Source organism: Phocoena sinus, chromosome 18 (genome assembly GCF_008692025.1).
Source record: "Phocoena sinus isolate mPhoSin1 chromosome 18, mPhoSin1.pri, whole genome shotgun sequence".
Taxonomy (NCBI): Eukaryota; Metazoa; Chordata; class Mammalia; order Artiodactyla; family Phocoenidae; genus Phocoena; species Phocoena sinus.
This window is the reverse complement of record NC_045780.1, coordinates 46,994,677-47,013,406: the sequence shown is the minus strand read 5'-3', so window position 1 is coordinate 47,013,406 and position 18,730 is coordinate 46,994,677. Positions and strand designations below refer to the sequence as shown.

The window sequence follows — 18,730 nt, the reverse complement described above, 5'->3', positions numbered from 1 at the left end:
AGAGCACGTTCTCTTCCATATCATCCTTGTGTTATAGCACATAACATATTCTCTTGAAGTTGCCAGTTTAGTTGTGTCTATCCCATTAGAGGTTGACTTCTTTTTAAACAATCTGCAAGCTAAGAATGAATGGGTGACAAAAATCCAAAAGAATATTAGTAATTTATGACATGTGAAAATTAAATGAAATTCAAATTTCACTGTCCCTAAATAAAGCTTTATTGGAACACAGTCACATTTATTGTTTACATACTACCAACGGCCGCTTCTACAATACAAGGCAGAGGTGACTAGTTGTAACAGCAACCAGATGAGTTGCAAAGCCTGAAATATTTACTATCTGGCCCTTGACAGAAAAAGTTTGCTGACCCCTGGATGAGAGTATAAGCTCTTTGAGAATTTGTGTTTTATGACCCTGACTTGTTCAAGGTGTAACCTCTATAGCTAAGAACTGTACCTGACAAATAGCACTCAAATAATGTTTGTTGAATACTGGAGAATAATTAGATGACGTAGTTTCTTCTTTATCATGGATTAGTACACATATCATCAACCATAGTAACTAGCACCACTCACAGCTGTAGGAAGCTAACATGCTATCTACTGAATAAAATAAAAAGAAATGCTAACTAAAAAAAAAAAAATCCGGCTAAGTTATTTTTAGCCCAACCACTACATTATAATGAACATTACAATTAAAAATAACATTCCAGATATGTATGTTCCATGATAAATTTCCCACTTGTCTTGTAAAGAAAGATAATTACATTTAAAGTTGTTTGGAAACAGTAGTCAAGAATAACTTACTGGTAATTTTGTCGATTTAAAAACAGAAGGACTGGAGACAGTTTGTTCGTGGAGATTAGAGTAATCACCAGGACTTTCAAAAGGATTTAAAACAGGAATTCTTCCTGGAGTTTCAGGTGTTATTTGCATTTTTGATTCTCTGACATCTCCCATAGCACAGAGAGAAAACTAAAAAGAAATCAGAAGTATGTATAATAAAAGTACAAAATTCCCTAGACGTTCATTTTGACAACTAAAATGTATTCAACAAACATACATTTCACAAAAAGAATTAACTCAAAACCTAAGCCTCCTGGGCTTTTTTAAATAAGCTTACACAAATGTGATCCTCTGAATAACCTGGAAAGCTAGAGAGGGAAAGTATTAGTGATATAATTTTGCAGGAGAATTAACAAGTTCAGAGAAGTTAAGTGGCTTGTAAGCAGCAGTCCACCAAAGGTGAATGAGTTCAGGTCCGCCTTCGAGACAACTAAATGTTCCAATAGGCACAAAATCTTCTTCCACTAAAGAATTTATACCTACAGTTTTTAATTCATTATCTCAAGTCTCTACACACTTTGAACATAATTCGGATAGCCCAGCAATTCCCTAACAAACTGCAGTTACTAAACAATTATGAATAGCGAGCAAACAAGAGACCAGGAAGTCTCTGGTCTCTCTGTGCACGGGTGCCTTTCTTGCACATTAGCCCCCGTCAGCAAAGAATGACTGATTAGGGCTAGGAAATTAACCGCTTTGGGTTGCCTCTTCTCAAACACCCTTAGCGAAAGGCTAAGACCCCCAGGATAGAAGGTGAGACTGCATTATTTCCCGTCAAGGGGGGCTACAACTAGAGAAAAAGAACCCACTCCTTGGAAGGCTGACGTTGCAGCTGGCCTCCTCAGGTGAAGAACAGAAGAGGACACTCACGCCGGTGTCATCCCCAACCTTACTCGATCACTCTTTCTTGGCGCCCCCTCTTCCGCACCTACTCCCTGGCAGCTTCCACTCATCCCGAGGCGAGCGTGCAGGCCGGTCCAGAGCCGGGCTACGTGAGCTCTCCAATTCGAGACAGGAGGAAAGGCCAGGAACTACAAAGAACATACCTAGTGGTGTGTACAAATAGGAAGCCCCCCAAAGCGACTCCAGGGCGCTTCCGAGGTGCCAGTCCAGCTCCCACGACAGGCACAGACTCTTTAACTCCCCGCTTCCGCGCTTAGGCCAACCAGAGCACGGGCCTTGCGCGCGACTGGCCAATCGCGTCTCACCGCTGTCCGCGAACCAGCCAATCGCATCGAGGCCGCGTAGTAAATTCGAATGACAACTCCTCGCTTCGCATTCCTCCCGGAGTAACCAGGCTCCAAATTCAAATCAACGCAGCCTCACGCTGGCGAGGAGAGCCAGGGGCGGAGCCTGCCCGGCGTGAGCTGGGGACGCGCAGTGTGATTGCCCAGGAGAAAGGAAGGCGCTCCACTTCCGGGTCAGGCCCTTCGCTCGCCCCCCCTCGGCCTCCGCCATGGCGAGTAGCAGCGGCGCCGGGGCGGCGGCGGCGAATCTGAATGCGGTGAGGGAAACCATGGACGGTGAGTGCCCGTATCGCCCCCTTTACCTTGCCTCGGTTCCCCAGAGCCCAGGCCCTCGGGCGGGGGTGGGCCCACAAGGACTTCTGATCCACCTCTTGCCTAGATCGGCATCTTTGGAGATCCTCCCAAGGGACCCGCCAGGGCTGCAGGGCTGATGGCCCCATCCTTTGAGAGTCGTCTCTTCGCTCCTGTGTAGTTCGTCGCGAGTATGTCGTTGCGGACCCACGTCAGCCCCGCGAGCGCTCCGCCCCTCCGGCGGCAAACCCCGTGCGCCGCGCACATCCCGCGCCCTCTCCCCGCTGTACGCCCACCTCCCCGCGTCCTTCCTCCAGCGCGCTCATTCCACGCCCCCCTCCCGCGCAGGGTTCCCGCGTCCCCCCTATGGTATCGGCCTCGCGCTCGCCGCCACCCCGCGCCGCAGCCAGTGCCCTGGGCGCCTCGAAAGCGCCCCAGACTGCAGTCCCTTTGCGGACAGTGGCCTCGAGTGTTTGGTCACCCCCACGGCCTTTGTCTCTTGCACTTAAGCAGACGCGTTTCAAATACCCGGTGGAGGAGCAAGTTGTCCCTTCATCAAAATTGCCCAGTTTCGTCTTGGAGCAGGTGATGCCGGTGTCCGGGGGGCTGTGGGCGTATTTATCCGTTTCGGAGCTTGGAGCACGCGGGTAAGGCGTACCCGCAAGTAGTAGGGGGAAAAAAGCGTCTTGGAGTTATCCTCTCTCTTTCTCCTCTCTTATGCCGGCCCTGCCACTTTATACGCCTGGTGGTGGGCTTGGACAAGCTACTTAAACGTCTTTGAGCTTGCTTTTTATTCTGTAAAACACGTTTACTACCTCCCAGGGTTGTAAATATTTAAATAAGATAGCCAGGTAAAAACATCTCGAAGGTGACCATTGAAAGATACTTCTTGTGTTATTTTTGTGTATAAGACGTCATCCCACTTGCAGACGCTTTCGTTGTCCCCATTTTATTTGCATCCACCTCTATATGAGTGTTTGATAGATGGTAAACATTGGTGTTTGCACTTTCGAGGGGATACCCACATCGGCCTCTATCTCTGTCAAAACATGGAATTCTCACTAAGCAGTGTCAGCCTTCATGTCGTGTCTTTGTCTCCACCGTAGGCTCCACTTCCTTTTAGAGCCCCTCCTTATGGACTTGAATTAATTTATTTTTGGCTGTGTCCGGTCTTTCGTTGCAGCGCCCGGGCTTCTCTATCTGTGGTTCACGGGCTCCAGAGCGCGCAGGCTCAGTAGTTGCCGTGCAGCATGTGGGATGTTAGTTCCCCAAACAGGGATCAAACCTGCGTTCCCTGCATTGCAAGACGGATTCTTAACCACTGGACCACCAGGGAAGTCCCCTTATGGGGACTTCTGATAAAGCTTCTGGCTTTTTCTGCCCTGGAAAACAGCCTTTTCAAAGAATTATTTTTATTATTAGAGCCTTTGCGTCTAATATTTTACTTACCAAGTACCTGCTTTGCCCTTTTTATGAAAAATAGAATTTTGTTAATATTATATTCAGCCTGTTTTCCCATCCTTCTAGATGTATCACAGCTTATTAGTTTTATTTTGTGAGTGGATATAGGTACATAGAAACTATATGTGTACAACATTATTGTCTTTTATCTTTGCTTGGAAGCCAGTGTGGTTTCTGAACAGGAAGGAGCATGTATGGCCGGATTTCTAGTCAATTTTCTTATGTTAGCTGTGCATAGGTTCCTTAATTATATGGCCACAGGATTCCATTTGAATAGAAAACTCTCATTTTCTCTCTGATGGAACTCCTGTTATAGAAATGAGAACTGATCATTTGTATTGGTTACATCATCAAGATTTTCACCGAGAGAACTTTGTGTAAAATGAAGATTATAGAGAGTGTAAGAACATGAAAAAGTGAAGAAAGACCAGGTTTTTTTTTTAAACCAACATTGACGGAGAGAATGTGAATTAAAGAACACTGCTTCTCTACATGCAGTTTGCCCACAAACCAAAAGGTAAGAAAGAAAGGCCCCAGGTTGGCAGTGGCTCACATCTGTTAAATGTGGCAGTTAGATCCTGTCGTGTCCATTGGAACTCCAGACTTACAGAAAATCACTGCTATCATGCCATAATTGGGTCCAAAGCAATCATTTCACATAAAAATGTGAAGTTTATTGCAAAGTTAATGAAAATATTTTCCATGCTGCCTGTAATGATTGAGGCACAGTGGGAAACATAGAGCACGTGCTATTAATAATTGACCATACACTGAACTGAAAATGTCCTAAATGTAGTCATTTCATAAACCCACCTTCATCCACTCTCGTTCTCAGACACAGAACTTTAAATTGCCCAAGGGACTGGGCTGACCTACTCAAAAACCATTATTATTTGAAATTCTGTTAATGTGGGGTTTCACCTGTATTCAAATCTCTCTGTGAGAGCCAATCTGAAATGTTCAAAACTTTTTGGGTCTGACTGCCCTCCTTCAAGATCTAGTATATTTCTCCTCATCCTCTTCTACCTGCCTCCCATCAGTATTAGAGCCAGCTAAGTGATTTAATATTTTAATTGATGTCAGATGATTTGCAGGGGTTGTAGAATTCGGCTATGAATATTTGTAATTTTATTGTGAAATGAAAGGATTTTCATAAAGGTACTTTAGACAGGAGAGCGGTGGACTTTATTTGTCTGCACAGATCACTCTGAAAGGAAGCTGATTGATCCTGGCCCTGATTTAGTATAGGGTCTATTGCATAAGGGCCTCCACTCTCTCTTAGATCCTCAACATTCTCTTCCTGCATTTCCTTTTTAAAATATCAGGCTCTTTCAATTACCTTTCTCCCTCCTCCAATGTACTTAATTGCCCCTTTTGCTTTTCAACGTTTTGAAATTTTAGATACTCTTTGTTGATAGCTTCATACTAATTCTTATTTTCTTAAAGTTCTAGAGTTTTCCTTATGCCCTAATTTTTTACTACTAGTAATTACGTTTTTTGGCAACTGTGACTCAGATGTACCTCTTCCCTGCTAGAGGCTTCGATGTAATACAATTGTTCCTCAGTATTTTCAGAGGAATTTGTTCCAGGACCCCACACACCCACCTAATACCATAGTCTGTGGATGCTCAAGTCCATCATATAAAATGGAAGAATATTTGCATATAACCTCCATACATCCGATTGTATACTTTAAATCCTCTCTCAGTTATTTATAATTCCTAATAAATGTGAATGCTATGAAAACAGTTGCCTGCACATTCATGGCAAATTCAAGGTTTGCTTTTGGGAACTTTCTGGAATATTTTTCCCCAAATATTTTCAATCCACAGTTGCTTGAATGCAGTGTGGAACCCATGGATACGGAAGGCCATCTGTTCTACTTTATGTATCAGATAGTAAACTAGCAAAAGGAGTGAAGAGAGTCCACGGTGTACAGGGCAGTGTCAGTGAAGCAAACGTATAGCCCATGCTTCCACCATCAATCCCGTTGCTCATGTGAGACCTCCCCTTCCTCCGCCTCTTCACTAATCTTTTTCAATTCTTCACTTATCTTAGATTTGACCACTTGTCTTAAACTCTCCCATCCATGCCGCCCACCAGTCTTTTCTCCGTAATTGCAATAACTTAGCTGGACTCCCTCTCCACACGTGTTCTACCCTCTTCCAGGATCCATTCTATGTTTTGCAGCCAAAATCTTTAAAAAATAAAAATCTCATCTTGTCACACTCCTGTTTTATGTCTTCTAATAGCCTCCCAAAGTTCTCAAACCTTTAATAGGGCCTTAGTGGATTTTCATGTCTGCCTCATCTCGTATTTTACACGTATTCAGCCCCCTTAATTACACAGCCTTCACATGAGCCTTTCAATCTGTGAATTTACCAAGGTCTCCCCAGTGTAAGACCTCATGCACAGTCTGTTTTCTTGGCTCCCAGTCTTTGCCCGTCCTCCTGCCTCTACATTAGCCAGGTTGATTTCTAGTCATCCTCGAAGTCTAAGCTTACTTGTCACTTCTTCAGACAAGTCTTTCCTAAGTTGTGTCCTTCACAGCTAAGTAAGATGCCTTGTAATTTGTTTTGGAAGTATGCTGTCCTTTTCCGTCATTTTACTTGTCATAACTGGAATCAGTTGTTGTTTTAACGTATGGCTCTTTTAGACTGTACTGTCCATGAGGACTGGGACCATATCTGTTTTGTCCACAACTACATTTCCAGCAGTAGCATAGTAGGCACAAAATATATACAGGTACCAATTATACAGTAGACACTACAGAAATATTTATTGACTGATGACAGACAGTATGTGAAGTTAGGATGTAATGATCAAAGTGACTTTTAAAGAAAGCTTAACGGAAGAAATACTAGTACTGAGATGGCCCTGAAAGACAACGTGGAGTTGAATGCAGGGAAGAGAAAAGCATGAACAAAGGCATGAAGTCAGGAGTAATAAAAATATAAATAAAGTATAAAATATTTATAAAAATATAAATAAAACTATAGCATTTATAGATGAGGGTCTACCATGAGGAGAAAACTGGAGAGAGGAGAAAACTGGAGAGAGGAGAATTTGAGAGAGAACTGGAGAGATGATGACACAGTTGGAAGAGAGTCAGAATGTGGGTTGTAGTTGTCTGTTGCCCTGTAACAAACCACCCCAAACTTGGGGGTCTAAAACCACAACAGTTACTTTTCTCTCACAGTCCTGGGTGTTGCCCAAGCTCATCTAGATCAGGGGTCCCCAACCCCCGGGCCGTGGACCGCTCCCCGTCCGCGGCCTGTTAGGAACCGGGCCGCACAGCAAGAGGGGAGCGGCGGGCAAGCAAGTGAAGCTCCACCTGCTGCTCCCCATCGCTTGCTTTAACGCCTGACCATCCCCCTCCCCCTGGTGGAAAAATCGTCTTCCACAAAACCGGCCCCTGGTGCCAAAAAGGTTAGGTTCAGGACCGCTGCTCTAGGTAGTTCTCCCCGAGAGTGTCTTGTGCATTGCCATCAGACAGTGCTGAGTCTGGAGTCATCTCAGAGCTTACTCACATACCTGTTGGTTGATGCTCCTGTTAGCTGGGCCCTCAGCAGGGGCTGCTGTCTGGAACATGTGGGTTTCTTCACACTTGGAGGCTGGTTCCAAGGAGGAATGTCTCAAGAGAGAGCCTGGAGAGAGCTCTGTTGCCTTTTTAACCCAGCCTCTGAAGTCGTGCAGTGCCACTCTAGGGAATGCCGTCTTCCATGAGCCCTGAGCTCTGTTTGCCCAGAATGCAAGGCCCTGACTGCTCTCTCCTCCTGCTGTTCCGGTTGTGTTGACAGTGAGTAGCAATGAGGGATGAAGTAACATCTACCTCCAGATAAAAAGCAGACTTGCTGTGGGCTTATTGTAAAAGTTGAGATTCCCCAAGCTCAGTGTTCTTCAGCTGTGAATGTGGTCTGTCAATAATAATGTATTCCCTCACAAGGTCAGAGGAGAAAAGCTGCCTGGTCATTTCAGTGTTTGATGAAAAGTTATCAATAAGACTCAAATTTTTTTTTTCTGATTTTAAAGTCTTAGCCAAAGAAAACTGTACATTTTTAACATGATAAAATATAGCTGCACGAAACCAGCACCATCCTTAACATTAATGTTATGTGCATTTTAAATAAAATTGAAAATACCTGCTTTCAGTACCTTTTTAAAATATTGATATGAAAATTTACGAATAGCACAGGATAGGGGAAAAAAGACTATCAAAAAGGACCTGAGGGCTTCCCTGGTGGCGCAGTGGTTGAGAGTCCGCCTGCTGATGTAGGGGACACGGGTTCGTGCCCCGGTCCGGGAAGATCCCACATGCCGCGGAGCGGCTGGGCCTGTGAGCCATGGCCGCTGAGCCTGCGCATCTGGAGCCTGTGCTCCGCAATGGGAGAGGCCACAACAGTGAAAGGCCCATGTACCGCAAACAAACAAACAAACAAACAAAAAGGACATGAAACTGTTATTTGTAGGTCAAATGATTATCTGAGTAGCAAACAAAAGAGAATCAATAGAAAAACTGTTAGAAGCTTCAGTAGATTTGTTAAGGTGGCTAGCTACAAAATAAAAATAAGTAATGTCCTAGAGTATTGGCACTAACCACTCAGAATATGCATGAGTGAGGTGGAAATCCATTTATGAAAACAATCCAAACAAAAAATTAAAGAAATTGATCATTCACTATCAAAATTAATGATGATTGAGCACTTGCTGCAACTTTCTGCTCCAAGCATATAAAAATGACAGGAAATAACATTGAAATACAATGGTCAGCATAACCATGTTCAAAAACGAGAAAAGGAAGTCTCCGTTGATTAGAAAGAGAGAGGTTCCCCCCAAAGAACAGAGCAGATGGGAACCATAGCAGGGGGTTGGGAATGAAACGGGGGGAAGGATACTGCCCTGCCTGAGTGAAGCCGGGGGCCCAAATTGTGCCATCTGCCAGGCCAGGGATTGAGAAGCATCATCCATGTGTCTTGTGGGTCTGGAGTCAGGATGCTTCCAGAGGGCTGAAGCCAGTGTGAGACCACCCATTCAAGAACAGCCAAGGATGTCCAAGAAAAACCTCCTGTGGAAGATGAGCTTTCCGCCAAAAGTCACAGAGCACCTAAGGTAGATGAAAAACAAAAATAAACAACTAACATGAAAATGAAAAAAAGGGGAAAGTGAGAGAAAGTAGTAGTAACAGCTGACCCTTTTATTGAGCACTGTCATATGCCAAACATATGTGCGTCCTTCAATCCTCACAACCGTCCTATAAAGTAAGTACTATCATTATCCCCATTTTCTAGAATAATGAAAGAAAGGCACAGAGCAGTTATCTTGCCTAGTAAGTAATGAAAGTGGAAAATGAACCCAGGTTGTCTGCCTCTGGAGAGCACACTCTTAACCACTCTCTTTTGCTGCTTGTTTCTATGTGAAGCAGAAAACAGAAATCTCAAAAATGGCTAAAGATAAAAACATATAGCCTCCAGTAGGTAAAGGCAGAAACAACAGCCACAAAATAAGTAGTGGTTATAAATAAGCGTTTAGTTGTGAAACCAGAACATGTGATTATGGGGGGAAATTAGAAATCTTAAAATAGAGTTATTGAAATAAATTCAGCAGATAACATGAATAACAGCCTGAATACAACTGAAAAGCAAAGTATGTTGGAATATCAAAACTGAAGAAATGAAAACGGAAAGGGCTGTCAGCTTCCAGCCAAGATAGAGTAACAGGGACTGGATTTACCTTCCTACCTGAAACAACCAACAGAGTCCAGGCAAAACATGCAGAACAATGGTTTTCAAGACACTGGACATCAGGCAAGGAAGGACAGTGATTCCTGAGAGGCAGGAAACAAACGAAGTGAGCCAGATAGCTGCCCCAGCTTCCTACCTTCAGAGTTTTCAGGCCACAATGCAGTGGGGGGAGGGGAGTAACTCAGGCAGCACCCAGGGGGCACCCTGAGTTGAGCAGCAGCTTAGGGTTCAGGGAGACCAAGGCAGGTAGAGTTTTCAGGACAGAGTACCTGAGAGGAAAGAGCCTGCACCCAGAGAGAATTCTGGAGATCCGCAGAGGGGTCTCCCTCAAGTACTCAGCATAGCATTGATCACATGTGCAAGGAAAGTACCCAGAAAGCTGGGGAAAGAGCCATTTGAAAGAATTAAAGGGCTCCACAGAACTGGGGATAGAGCCTGTGTCTACTAGCCAGAGTGGAAAACTTCATAATTCACAAGACATTGTGTGGTATTAATTAGCCCTATGCTAAATGGGACTCTGGTCCTGACTAATGAATCTTAGAGGATCCCAAAGGATCAAACTGTTTATAACCGTATCTCATTACAAAGCTTGAGAATATGTATAGAAATACAGAAATATCCAGCACCCACCAAGGTAAAATTCACAATGTCTGGCATCCAATCAAAAATTATTAGGTGTGCAAAACAGAAGAATATGACCCATGATGAGGAGGAAATTTTAATCTGTTGAAACAGACCCACAGTTGACACAGATGTTAGGATTAGCAGATGAAGACATTAGAACGGTAGTCCATGTGTTCAAAAAGTTAAGTAGAGGAATGGAAGATAAAGGTTTTTTAAAAGACTCAAATTGAACTAGAGATGAAAATGAATGTAAGGTATGAAAAAGTGGGAATGGCCCATATCATGAACATCATGAATATTGTAAAAGTTTTCAGAAGGACCTAGACTTAAGTTAATGGATGGCTTAATATTATTAACGTGTTCATTCATCCCAAAATAATGTGTTTTCATACAATTCAAATCAGAATCTAAATGGTATTTTACTGACTGAGCAGTTCCACTTCTAGGAATTTATTCTGATAAAATTAAGTTACTATGTGCAGATACTTATTACAATATTATTTTAATGGGGGAAACATGAGACCATCTAACAAAATAGCAGTGGTTAAGTAATGTATAATGTTTCCATAAAATGGAATGTAACATGACTAATTAAATTACATTGTAAAAGAATACTAAAAAGTGGACAAATGTTCAGAATAATCTTGATTATGATATATGAATTTTAGATAGATATTCAATGAGTGGTAGAATGTAAACCAAGATGTAGAAAGCAGTTTTGTGGAGGGAGGATGTAAATTTATTTTTAAGTTTCTAGAGCTAGGTAAGGGGAAGACAGTATTACATGCCAGTTTCCAAATCTAGGGATGTTATGCTAGTTCTCTGGTATTATGCAGTATTACATGAATTAAAAACAGAAGTATTAATGTGCATGTTTTAAAATGTTATAAGATTTTGTTTTTAAAATTTTCTGTCTTTTTACAGTTCTGCTTGAGATTTCAAGAATTTTGAATACTGGATTAGATATGGAAACTCTGTCTATATGTGTACGGCTCTGTGAGCAAGGAATTAACCCAGAAGCTTTATCATCAGTTATTAAGGAACTTCGCAAGGCCGCTGAAGCATTAAAGGTAGAGATTTGTATATTAACTCTCTAAGTACAGATGCTTTTGTTAAATGATTAATGATGAAGTTATGTGAAACATTCTAAACATGATTAAGCTAGCATCTATCATCATCAGGAGAAATTCTGACGGCCAGGAGCTTTGTAGCATATCTGCAGATCACAAAATTTGCTGCTATCTGGACCATGTTGCATTTTCTTAGAAGTTTCCAGTTGTGTTTAGAATTCTCCTTGTATTGTGGGTAATAGTGTCTACTCCCAAAAAGATATGCTTAAGTCCACCACCTGTGACTATGACCTTATTTGGAAACAGTGTATCTGTAGGTATAATCAAATTGAGATGAAATCATAATGGATTAAAGACCAATGTTCTTAAAAAGACAAGGGAAATTTGGACACATATATACAAAGCGCACACCATGTGACGACACAGACACGGGGGAGAATGCCAGGTGATAACAGAGGCAGAGATTGGAGTGATGGCGTCTACAAGCCAAAGAAGGCCAAGGATTGTTGGCAGCCACCAGAAGCTAAGAGGCAAGGAAGGGTGCTCTGCTAGAGCCTTCAGAGAGAGAATGGCCGTGCTGACACCTTGATTTTGGACTTCTGCCTCCAGAACTATGAGAGAATACTTTTCTGTTGTTTTAAGCCACCCAGTTGGTGGTACTTTGTTACGGCAGCCCTAAAAATCTAATACAGATTCACTACTGGGGAGTGGGGTGCTGCTGTAAGAAATAGCTAAAAATGTGGAAGTGGCTTTGGAATTGGGTAATGGATAGAGATTGGCAAGTTTTAAGATGCATGATAGAAAAAGCGTAGATTGCCTTGAAGACACTGTTGTAGGTGACTGTAGGTGTTATAGGTGATTCTGGTGAGAGCTCAGAAAGAAGAGAGAAGAACTTCAGTCATCTCAGAGAATACATATATCGCTATGAACAGAATCTTGCTAGAATATGAACATGAAAGGTGCTTCTGGTGAGGTCTCAGATGGAAACGAGGAACATTAGTTATTGGACACTGGAGGGGAAGGCCATCCTCGGTATAAAGAGCACTTGGCTGAATTATGTTCTGCTGTTGAAAGGAAAACAAAACTTGTAAGCAATAACTTGGATGTTTGCTGGGGAAATTTCCAAAGTATGGAAGGTGCAGCCTTATTTCTCCTTGCTGCTTACAGTAAAATGTAGGAGAAATGAGAAATTGAGGAAGGAACTGATAAGCAAAAATCAACCAGCACTTGCTTTGGGAAGTTCTCAGCTTACCCAGGTAGCATGCTCTGGAAAGAAGGCCGAGAGTGTGGCTGGACAACCTTTTGGTGAAGAGATTAGGTTGTGTGACTCAGATGCAGTCCACCATCTCAGCACGAAACCATGCCAGCTTGGACGGAAAGGAGCCAGTACGGGATGAAATGAAGGAAAGCTGCCAGACTTCTGGGATTGCACAGGCAGGAACTGGCTTTGGAGCTACGTGGCTGTGAATGTATGCTCATCCTTCAAGAAGAGGGGAGAGCGCTTCCCTGGTGGCGCAGTGGTTGAGAGTCTGCCTGCCGATGCAGGGGACATGGGTTCGTGCCCCGGTCCGGGAGGATCCCACATGCTGCGGAGCGGCTGGGCCCGTGAGCCATGGCCGCTGAGCCTGCACGTCCGAAGCCTGTGCTCCGCAACGGGAGAGGCCACAACAGTGAGAGGCCCGTGTACCGCAAAAAAAAAAAAAAAAAAGAGGGGAGAGTGGCTCAGAGGCCAGGAACTGCTGAGGCCAGTGGGCTGGACTGCCAACATGGACCCAGAGGACCACTGTTTTTCAAATTCACATTCACCACCTTTTTTTACTTTTTTTTTTTTTCTTTTTTTTGTGGTACGCGGACCTCTCCCTGTTGTGGCCTCTCCCGTTGCGGAGCACAGGCTCCGGATGCGCAGGCTCAGCGGCCATGGCTCACGGGCCCAGCTGCTTCGTGGCATGTGGGGTCTTCCCAGACCGGGGCACGAACCCGTGTCCCCTGCATCGGCAGGCAGACTCTCAACCACTGCGCCACCAGGGAAGCCCCACATTCACCACCTTTTAATTGCTGAGACTGGAAACAGGAAAAGCATTGTGTTCCCTCTCTTGCTTGCACACACTATGATTTTAAAATCTCACGATTTTTATTTCCATGTTTATGTAGCACTCACTCACCATGAATACTGAAACTTCAAGTCAGTCCCTCGTAAACCTTGTCCAAGGACAAAATAGCTTCTCTCTATCCTTTCCTTTGAGGATGTAGGCGTATAAAACCTGTAGCTTACCCATCTCAGATTAAGTTACTCTCCAATAAGTTCCAATAATTTGGGTCATTGGTTTTGTGCTTTTTAAAACTTTTTCATTATTAAATCTGGCACAAAAAGGTAAACAAGACACATTTACAGAGCAAAAATTTATCATAAAGAGAATACCTATACAATTCTCATTGCCAGCATCCTAAAAGTTCCCTTATGCTCCCCCATCACTAACCTCTCTTTTCCACTACCCACTCCAGTAACTACTGTCCTGATTTTTATGGTAGATACTTTCTTTTAACAATTTTACTGACTAAGCATGGATCTCTAAACACCAGTTTCATTTCGTAAGATTTTTGAACTTGATATAAATGGAATCTTGCAGCACCGTTCTTTTTTTAAGTGTAAAATTTATATAGATTTTAGTATATTCACAGAGTTGTACAGCCATCACAATTAAGTGTAGAACATTTTAATCACCCCCAAAAGAAACCTTACACCCATTAGTAGTCATTCTCCATTCTCCCTTTCTCTCAACCCCTAGGAAGCATTAATCCACTTTGTCTCTATGGCTTTGTCTATTCCACACATTTCATATAACTTGTGACCTTTTGTCTCTGGCTTCTCTCACTTAGCATAATGTTTTCAAGATCCCTCCATGTCGTAGCATGTATCAGTACTTTATTTCTTTTTATTGTCAAATAATATTCCATTGTATGGATATACCACATTTTATCCATTCATCAGTTGATTGGCATTTGGGTTGTTCCCACTTTTTGGCTATTATGAACAATGCCAGCACAGTATTTTTACTGGGTTATTTCATTTGACATTATGTTTATGAGGTTCATTTCTGTTGAGTATAGCTGGAGTGCATTCCCTTTCACTGTAATAACCATGTTTCTTTGTACAAATATACTATAACTTATTTATCCTTCCTACTATGAATGGATATTAGGTTGCTTCCAGTCGGGAGCCATTACAAATGTGCTGCTGTTAGCTTAGTTCTCCATGTCTCCTGTTGCATGTATGTGAGCATTTCTGTTGGGTGGGTATCTAGAAGTAAAATTGCTGGATCATAGCTTATGTGTAGCTTCCACTTGAAGAGGTAATGTGAAACTTTACTAAAGTAGTTGTATGAATTTATATCCCCACCAGCAGCATATGAATTTCCCTTGCTTCACATCTTTGCCAACACTTATTATTGTGAGTCTTTTTAATTTTAGTTGTTCTGGTAGGTGTTCATGAATTTGTCATTTTATTGGCATTTCTCTGAGTACCAGTGAGGTTGAATGTGTTTTCACATGTTTTTTGGCCATTTTCTTTTGTGAGATATCTTTTCGTGTAGCTTGCCCATTTTCCGGGGTTGTCTGTCCTTTTCTTTGTGGGTAGTCTTTCTTTAAATATTTTTGAAATAAACTTTTTGTCAGATATACATGTAAGGTTTCTGATTTTTTTAATCAAAAATTTTAAATAATTATAAAAACTATTCAGATTTTCTGTATTTTAACTCACGACTGTTGCTTTCATATGACAGAAGAATAACTGAATAATACAATAAGAATAGCTAATATTTATGAGTACTTTTCCTTTTGCCAAACTCAGTGCACCAAAGGCTTTCCTTGCATTGTTTCCTCTATAATCACAACAGGGATGTGTATTACAGCTAGTAGTAGTTTACCGCTAAGGAACCTGAAGCTATGGTGACTAACTTACTTCTCTCAGGACTTACAAGTAGTTGAGTTGGGAGTTGAACTCAGACCCTCTGACATCAGAGTTGTTAACTGTTAAGTTTCTACCTACAGTAAGTTCTAAAAAATATCTGAGCCTGCTATTTAAGAAAGGATGAAAATGGTGATTAGAACTGGGTCAGTGGACTATAGCCTGGGAACATTCCCTGGCTTAGTGTTGTCTCATAACCCTGTTGATAAAAACAAAAGGTATCATAGCCTTTCATCAGTACATTTCTGAAATTCCAGTGGAAGAGGATTTATTTAATATACATCTTCCACAACTATAAGAATTTTTGTTCACCTATGCTGGAGTTTGAAAGAGAATAAGGAGGCAGCATAGGAAGAGATTTTTGTATGTAATGCAATTTGAATGCTACTGTTAGCCTAGCAATCAGTTCAAAAGGTAGTTCAAAGAATGTACTGCAAAAAGTGAAAACCAATGCATTATCCTGATAAAAGTTCTTTGGTATATGTGGGGGAGGAGTTGTTTGTTAATAACAGTGCAGTATTGACAAATTTATTTCCATGGTGTCTCTTTTTCCATGGTTTTATTATAATGAATCATACTTTCTTGTTCTAGGCTGCTGAAAATATGACAAGCTGACTTTCTGAAGAAATCCTGGTGAGATATGTCAAGCTCTGCAAGAGGATTGAAGATGGCATTGTAGTTAAGAATGTACAATGAAATCACTGCATGTAGCAATGTGGAAACGTTGTCCTTTTTAAAAGAATTATAAAACCATAGCTTTATAAATCAGTGAAAGTGGCTTATGGAGAAAACTATCAGTTGTGTTTACACCACATCTTTTTTTTTTTTTTAACAGTTCTAATGCTTTGGCACTGCTGTGTTCATATTTATGTGTTCCTTATTTATAGCTCGGATAGCTTTAATTTTCTAAGCAGTCTGTCTATCAGATGTGCACATCTGCTGTGCCTGGTTGAAGTATAGTGGAACCCTTCAGTAGTAATGTTGTAGTTATGACTTGTTGACATTTCCATTATAAACTTTAATTTTGAATTGTTTATGCGAAATAACTGTGGATTTATGTTGTATTAGGCTGGAAGTTGACAATTTCGGCTACCAGTTGTGGATTTTGACTTAGATTCATTATGCATATCAGAATCTTGTTTTTTATAAGAGCATGGAAAAACACTTGTTGTAAACTGCTCTTTAACAAAGAATATTTAGTTTTTTAAAACATAAAGTTTGACTGGCAGTTAATATTGTGAAGCAGATCATATTTGTATTGATTGAAAAATGAAACTTAGAAACTTAGATTTTAAAAGTAATGACAGTGCTTAGTTTACTATTATTTATCATTTGAATCATTTAAATTTAGTGAGAATATTAATAGAGAATATTAATTCTTATTAATAAATAAATATTTTTCTTTCTAATTTTTATACTCTGTAAATCACGGCCTTAAAAATAATAATGCATAATGAAACAATTCCAACATGAAAAGTCTTTTTTACTTTTGTTACATAAAAATAATTTGAGTGCTTACTTAATATACCTTGAGTGGTTATCTAGTTAATCACTAAATAGATGGTGTCACTCAACAAATAATGTTAATTATTTTCTGAAGGAATAAAGGTTTCCAGTCATTAAACAAAAACCAAATAATCAAGTGTTCTGTATCAGGAATTCTAAATATGCCTTTCTAAGATCATTTTTGTGTGTCATTATTTTTACCCTGAAAGTTTTAACTAATTGAAGTGATGGTTCAAAATAAATTTTAGAAAACTTAGGATAGCATGGATTCTGTTCCTGTAACAGAATCTCAGTGGAATACTTTTCCCAAGACTAATACAAATTTAATCTGATTTTTAAAGACTTTGTTAGCTTCCATTTAAATGATAGTATAGGGTCTTCCCTGGAAATCCCGTTCAGTGGTTAAGACTCCACCTTCCAATGTAGGGGGTGCGAGTTTGATCTCTGGTCGGGGAACTAAGATCCCACATGCTGCAGGGTGCAGCCAAAAATTTTTTTAAAAACTGATAGTACAAGCATATACTCTTTGGTAGCATTTTTTGTTCTTCAGGCAAACCAAAGTGATTTTAATAAGGCTTAATAATATTTAATGGCAACCTTCTGTTCTATTTTAAAAATCTAGTCTTTTGACCACTTTGACTTTTTAAATACATGACATCTTTACCAAGTGCACTGAAGGTCTATTATGGGGAGAACTGGTTGGGAGACAATAAAAGTTTTGATTATAAGTCATTCATTTAATTAAAAAGTATTGCCAATACTGCATGTTGTTATTTATATACAATCAGAAAAAGGACATTCTTGTCAAGTTCCAAAATTTGTATATACTTTTAGGTCATAAGAGTTAATAGTTTTATTTATGACTTTGTAGATTATGTTATTTATGTGTGAAACAAAGCAGGAAAATATACTGAGAAGGAGTTATGTTTATAGAGGACTTTCTTAATGTGTTACATTTCTTAAATGTAAACATATATTTCTAATGCGTACTTAAGTAATGTTTAAGGAAACCAAAGTAATCCATTGTTGTGCATGTTGGCAGTGTCAAAAATAAAACCATTTTGGTGGTATCGGCATGTACTTCTGATTTAAAATACGCTTCTATGAATTCAGCTTGTGTTTCTATAGGTATTTGGTAAATATTTAGATGCTTATTTGTTATGTGTGATTGAAGACTGTTTAAAGGTAGGCTTTATAATTTACAATTTCAAATTAGTCTTGAGGTGGTAAAATGGAGTACTTTTCCCCTGGTAATGAAAGCATATAGCTATAACATTTCTCCAGGCTTGAAAACAAAGTTGGCATTTCAAATATATGAGATTATATTTTTCTATATTTCAAATAAGAACTTTACATAGTGGACATTATGAAATTTACATACATGTTTCAAACATGCTGTATATTTTTAAACTTATATTTAAATTAATTAAAATTAAAAGTTTAGTTTCTCACACTAACCACATTTTTTATTGTAGTACAATATACACAACATAAATTTTTCCATTTTGACCAGTGTACAGTTCAGTGACGTTAAGAACATTCACTTTAACACCTTCCTCAACAATAGAGCCAAAATCTTTTTAGACATGGTTTAAGTGACAGTTGGGATCTCTGTTAGGAAACCTTGGGGTGAATTGTGTTTTCCCAAATCTGTACGTTGAAACCCTAACCTCCATACTTCAGAGTGTGACGTATTTGGAGGTAGGGCCTTTAAAGAGGTGATTAAGTTAAAAATAGGTCTTTAGGGTGAGAACTAATCCAAGCTGACTACAACCCTTACAAGAACAGGAAATTTGGACACACAGAGAGACACAATGGGGGGTGCATGCGCCCAGAAGAAGCCATGTGAGGACACATCAAGAAGACGGCCATCTACAACCCAAGGAAAGGGGCTTCAGAAGAAAACAAGATGCCCAGGAACCTGATCTGGGACTTCAGCCTCCAGAACTGTGAGAAAATAAATGTCTGTTGTTTAAGCCA

General features: G+C 40.7%; 2 protein-coding genes across 4 annotated transcripts in view; one reads left to right on the top strand and one right to left on the bottom strand.

Annotated features, from left to right (window-relative positions):
• BORA (BORA aurora kinase A activator) overlaps window positions 1–2,565 on the bottom strand; it is a 24,732-nt gene extending 22,167 nt beyond the window's left edge. The window contains exons 1-2 of one of the 3 annotated variants that reach the window (XM_032611375.1): window positions 2,396–2,565; window positions 808–975 (exon numbers count right to left, since the gene is read on the bottom strand). In XM_032611375.1, coding sequence (XP_032467266.1) covers window positions 808–975; window positions 2,396–2,533 — 306 coding nt within the window. In that variant the 5' untranslated portion in view covers window positions 2,534–2,565. The other 2 variants (XM_032611376.1, XM_032611377.1) reach the window with 2 other exon arrangements.
• Window positions 2,155–18,730, top strand: MZT1 (mitotic spindle organizing protein 1). Its single transcript, XM_032611378.1, has 3 exons — window positions 2,155–2,369; window positions 11,135–11,280; window positions 15,836–18,730. Exons 1-3 carry the CDS (start codon window positions 2,303–2,305, stop codon window positions 15,857–15,859), a joined length of 237 nt encoding a protein of 78 aa, XP_032467269.1. The 5' UTR covers window positions 2,155–2,302; the 3' UTR covers window positions 15,860–18,730.

Coding starts and splice junctions, on each gene's coding strand:
- MZT1 (XM_032611378.1), top strand. CDS start 2,303: ATGGCGAGTAGCAGCGGCGCCGGGGCGGCGGCGGCGAATCTGAATGCG. Junction 2,370..11,134: donor GGTGAGGGAAACCATGGACG/GTGAGTGCCCGT, acceptor GTCTTTTTACAG/TTCTGCTTGAGATTTCAAGA. Junction 11,281..15,835: donor AGGCCGCTGAAGCATTAAAG/GTAGAGATTTGT, acceptor TTCTTGTTCTAG/GCTGCTGAAAATATGACAAG.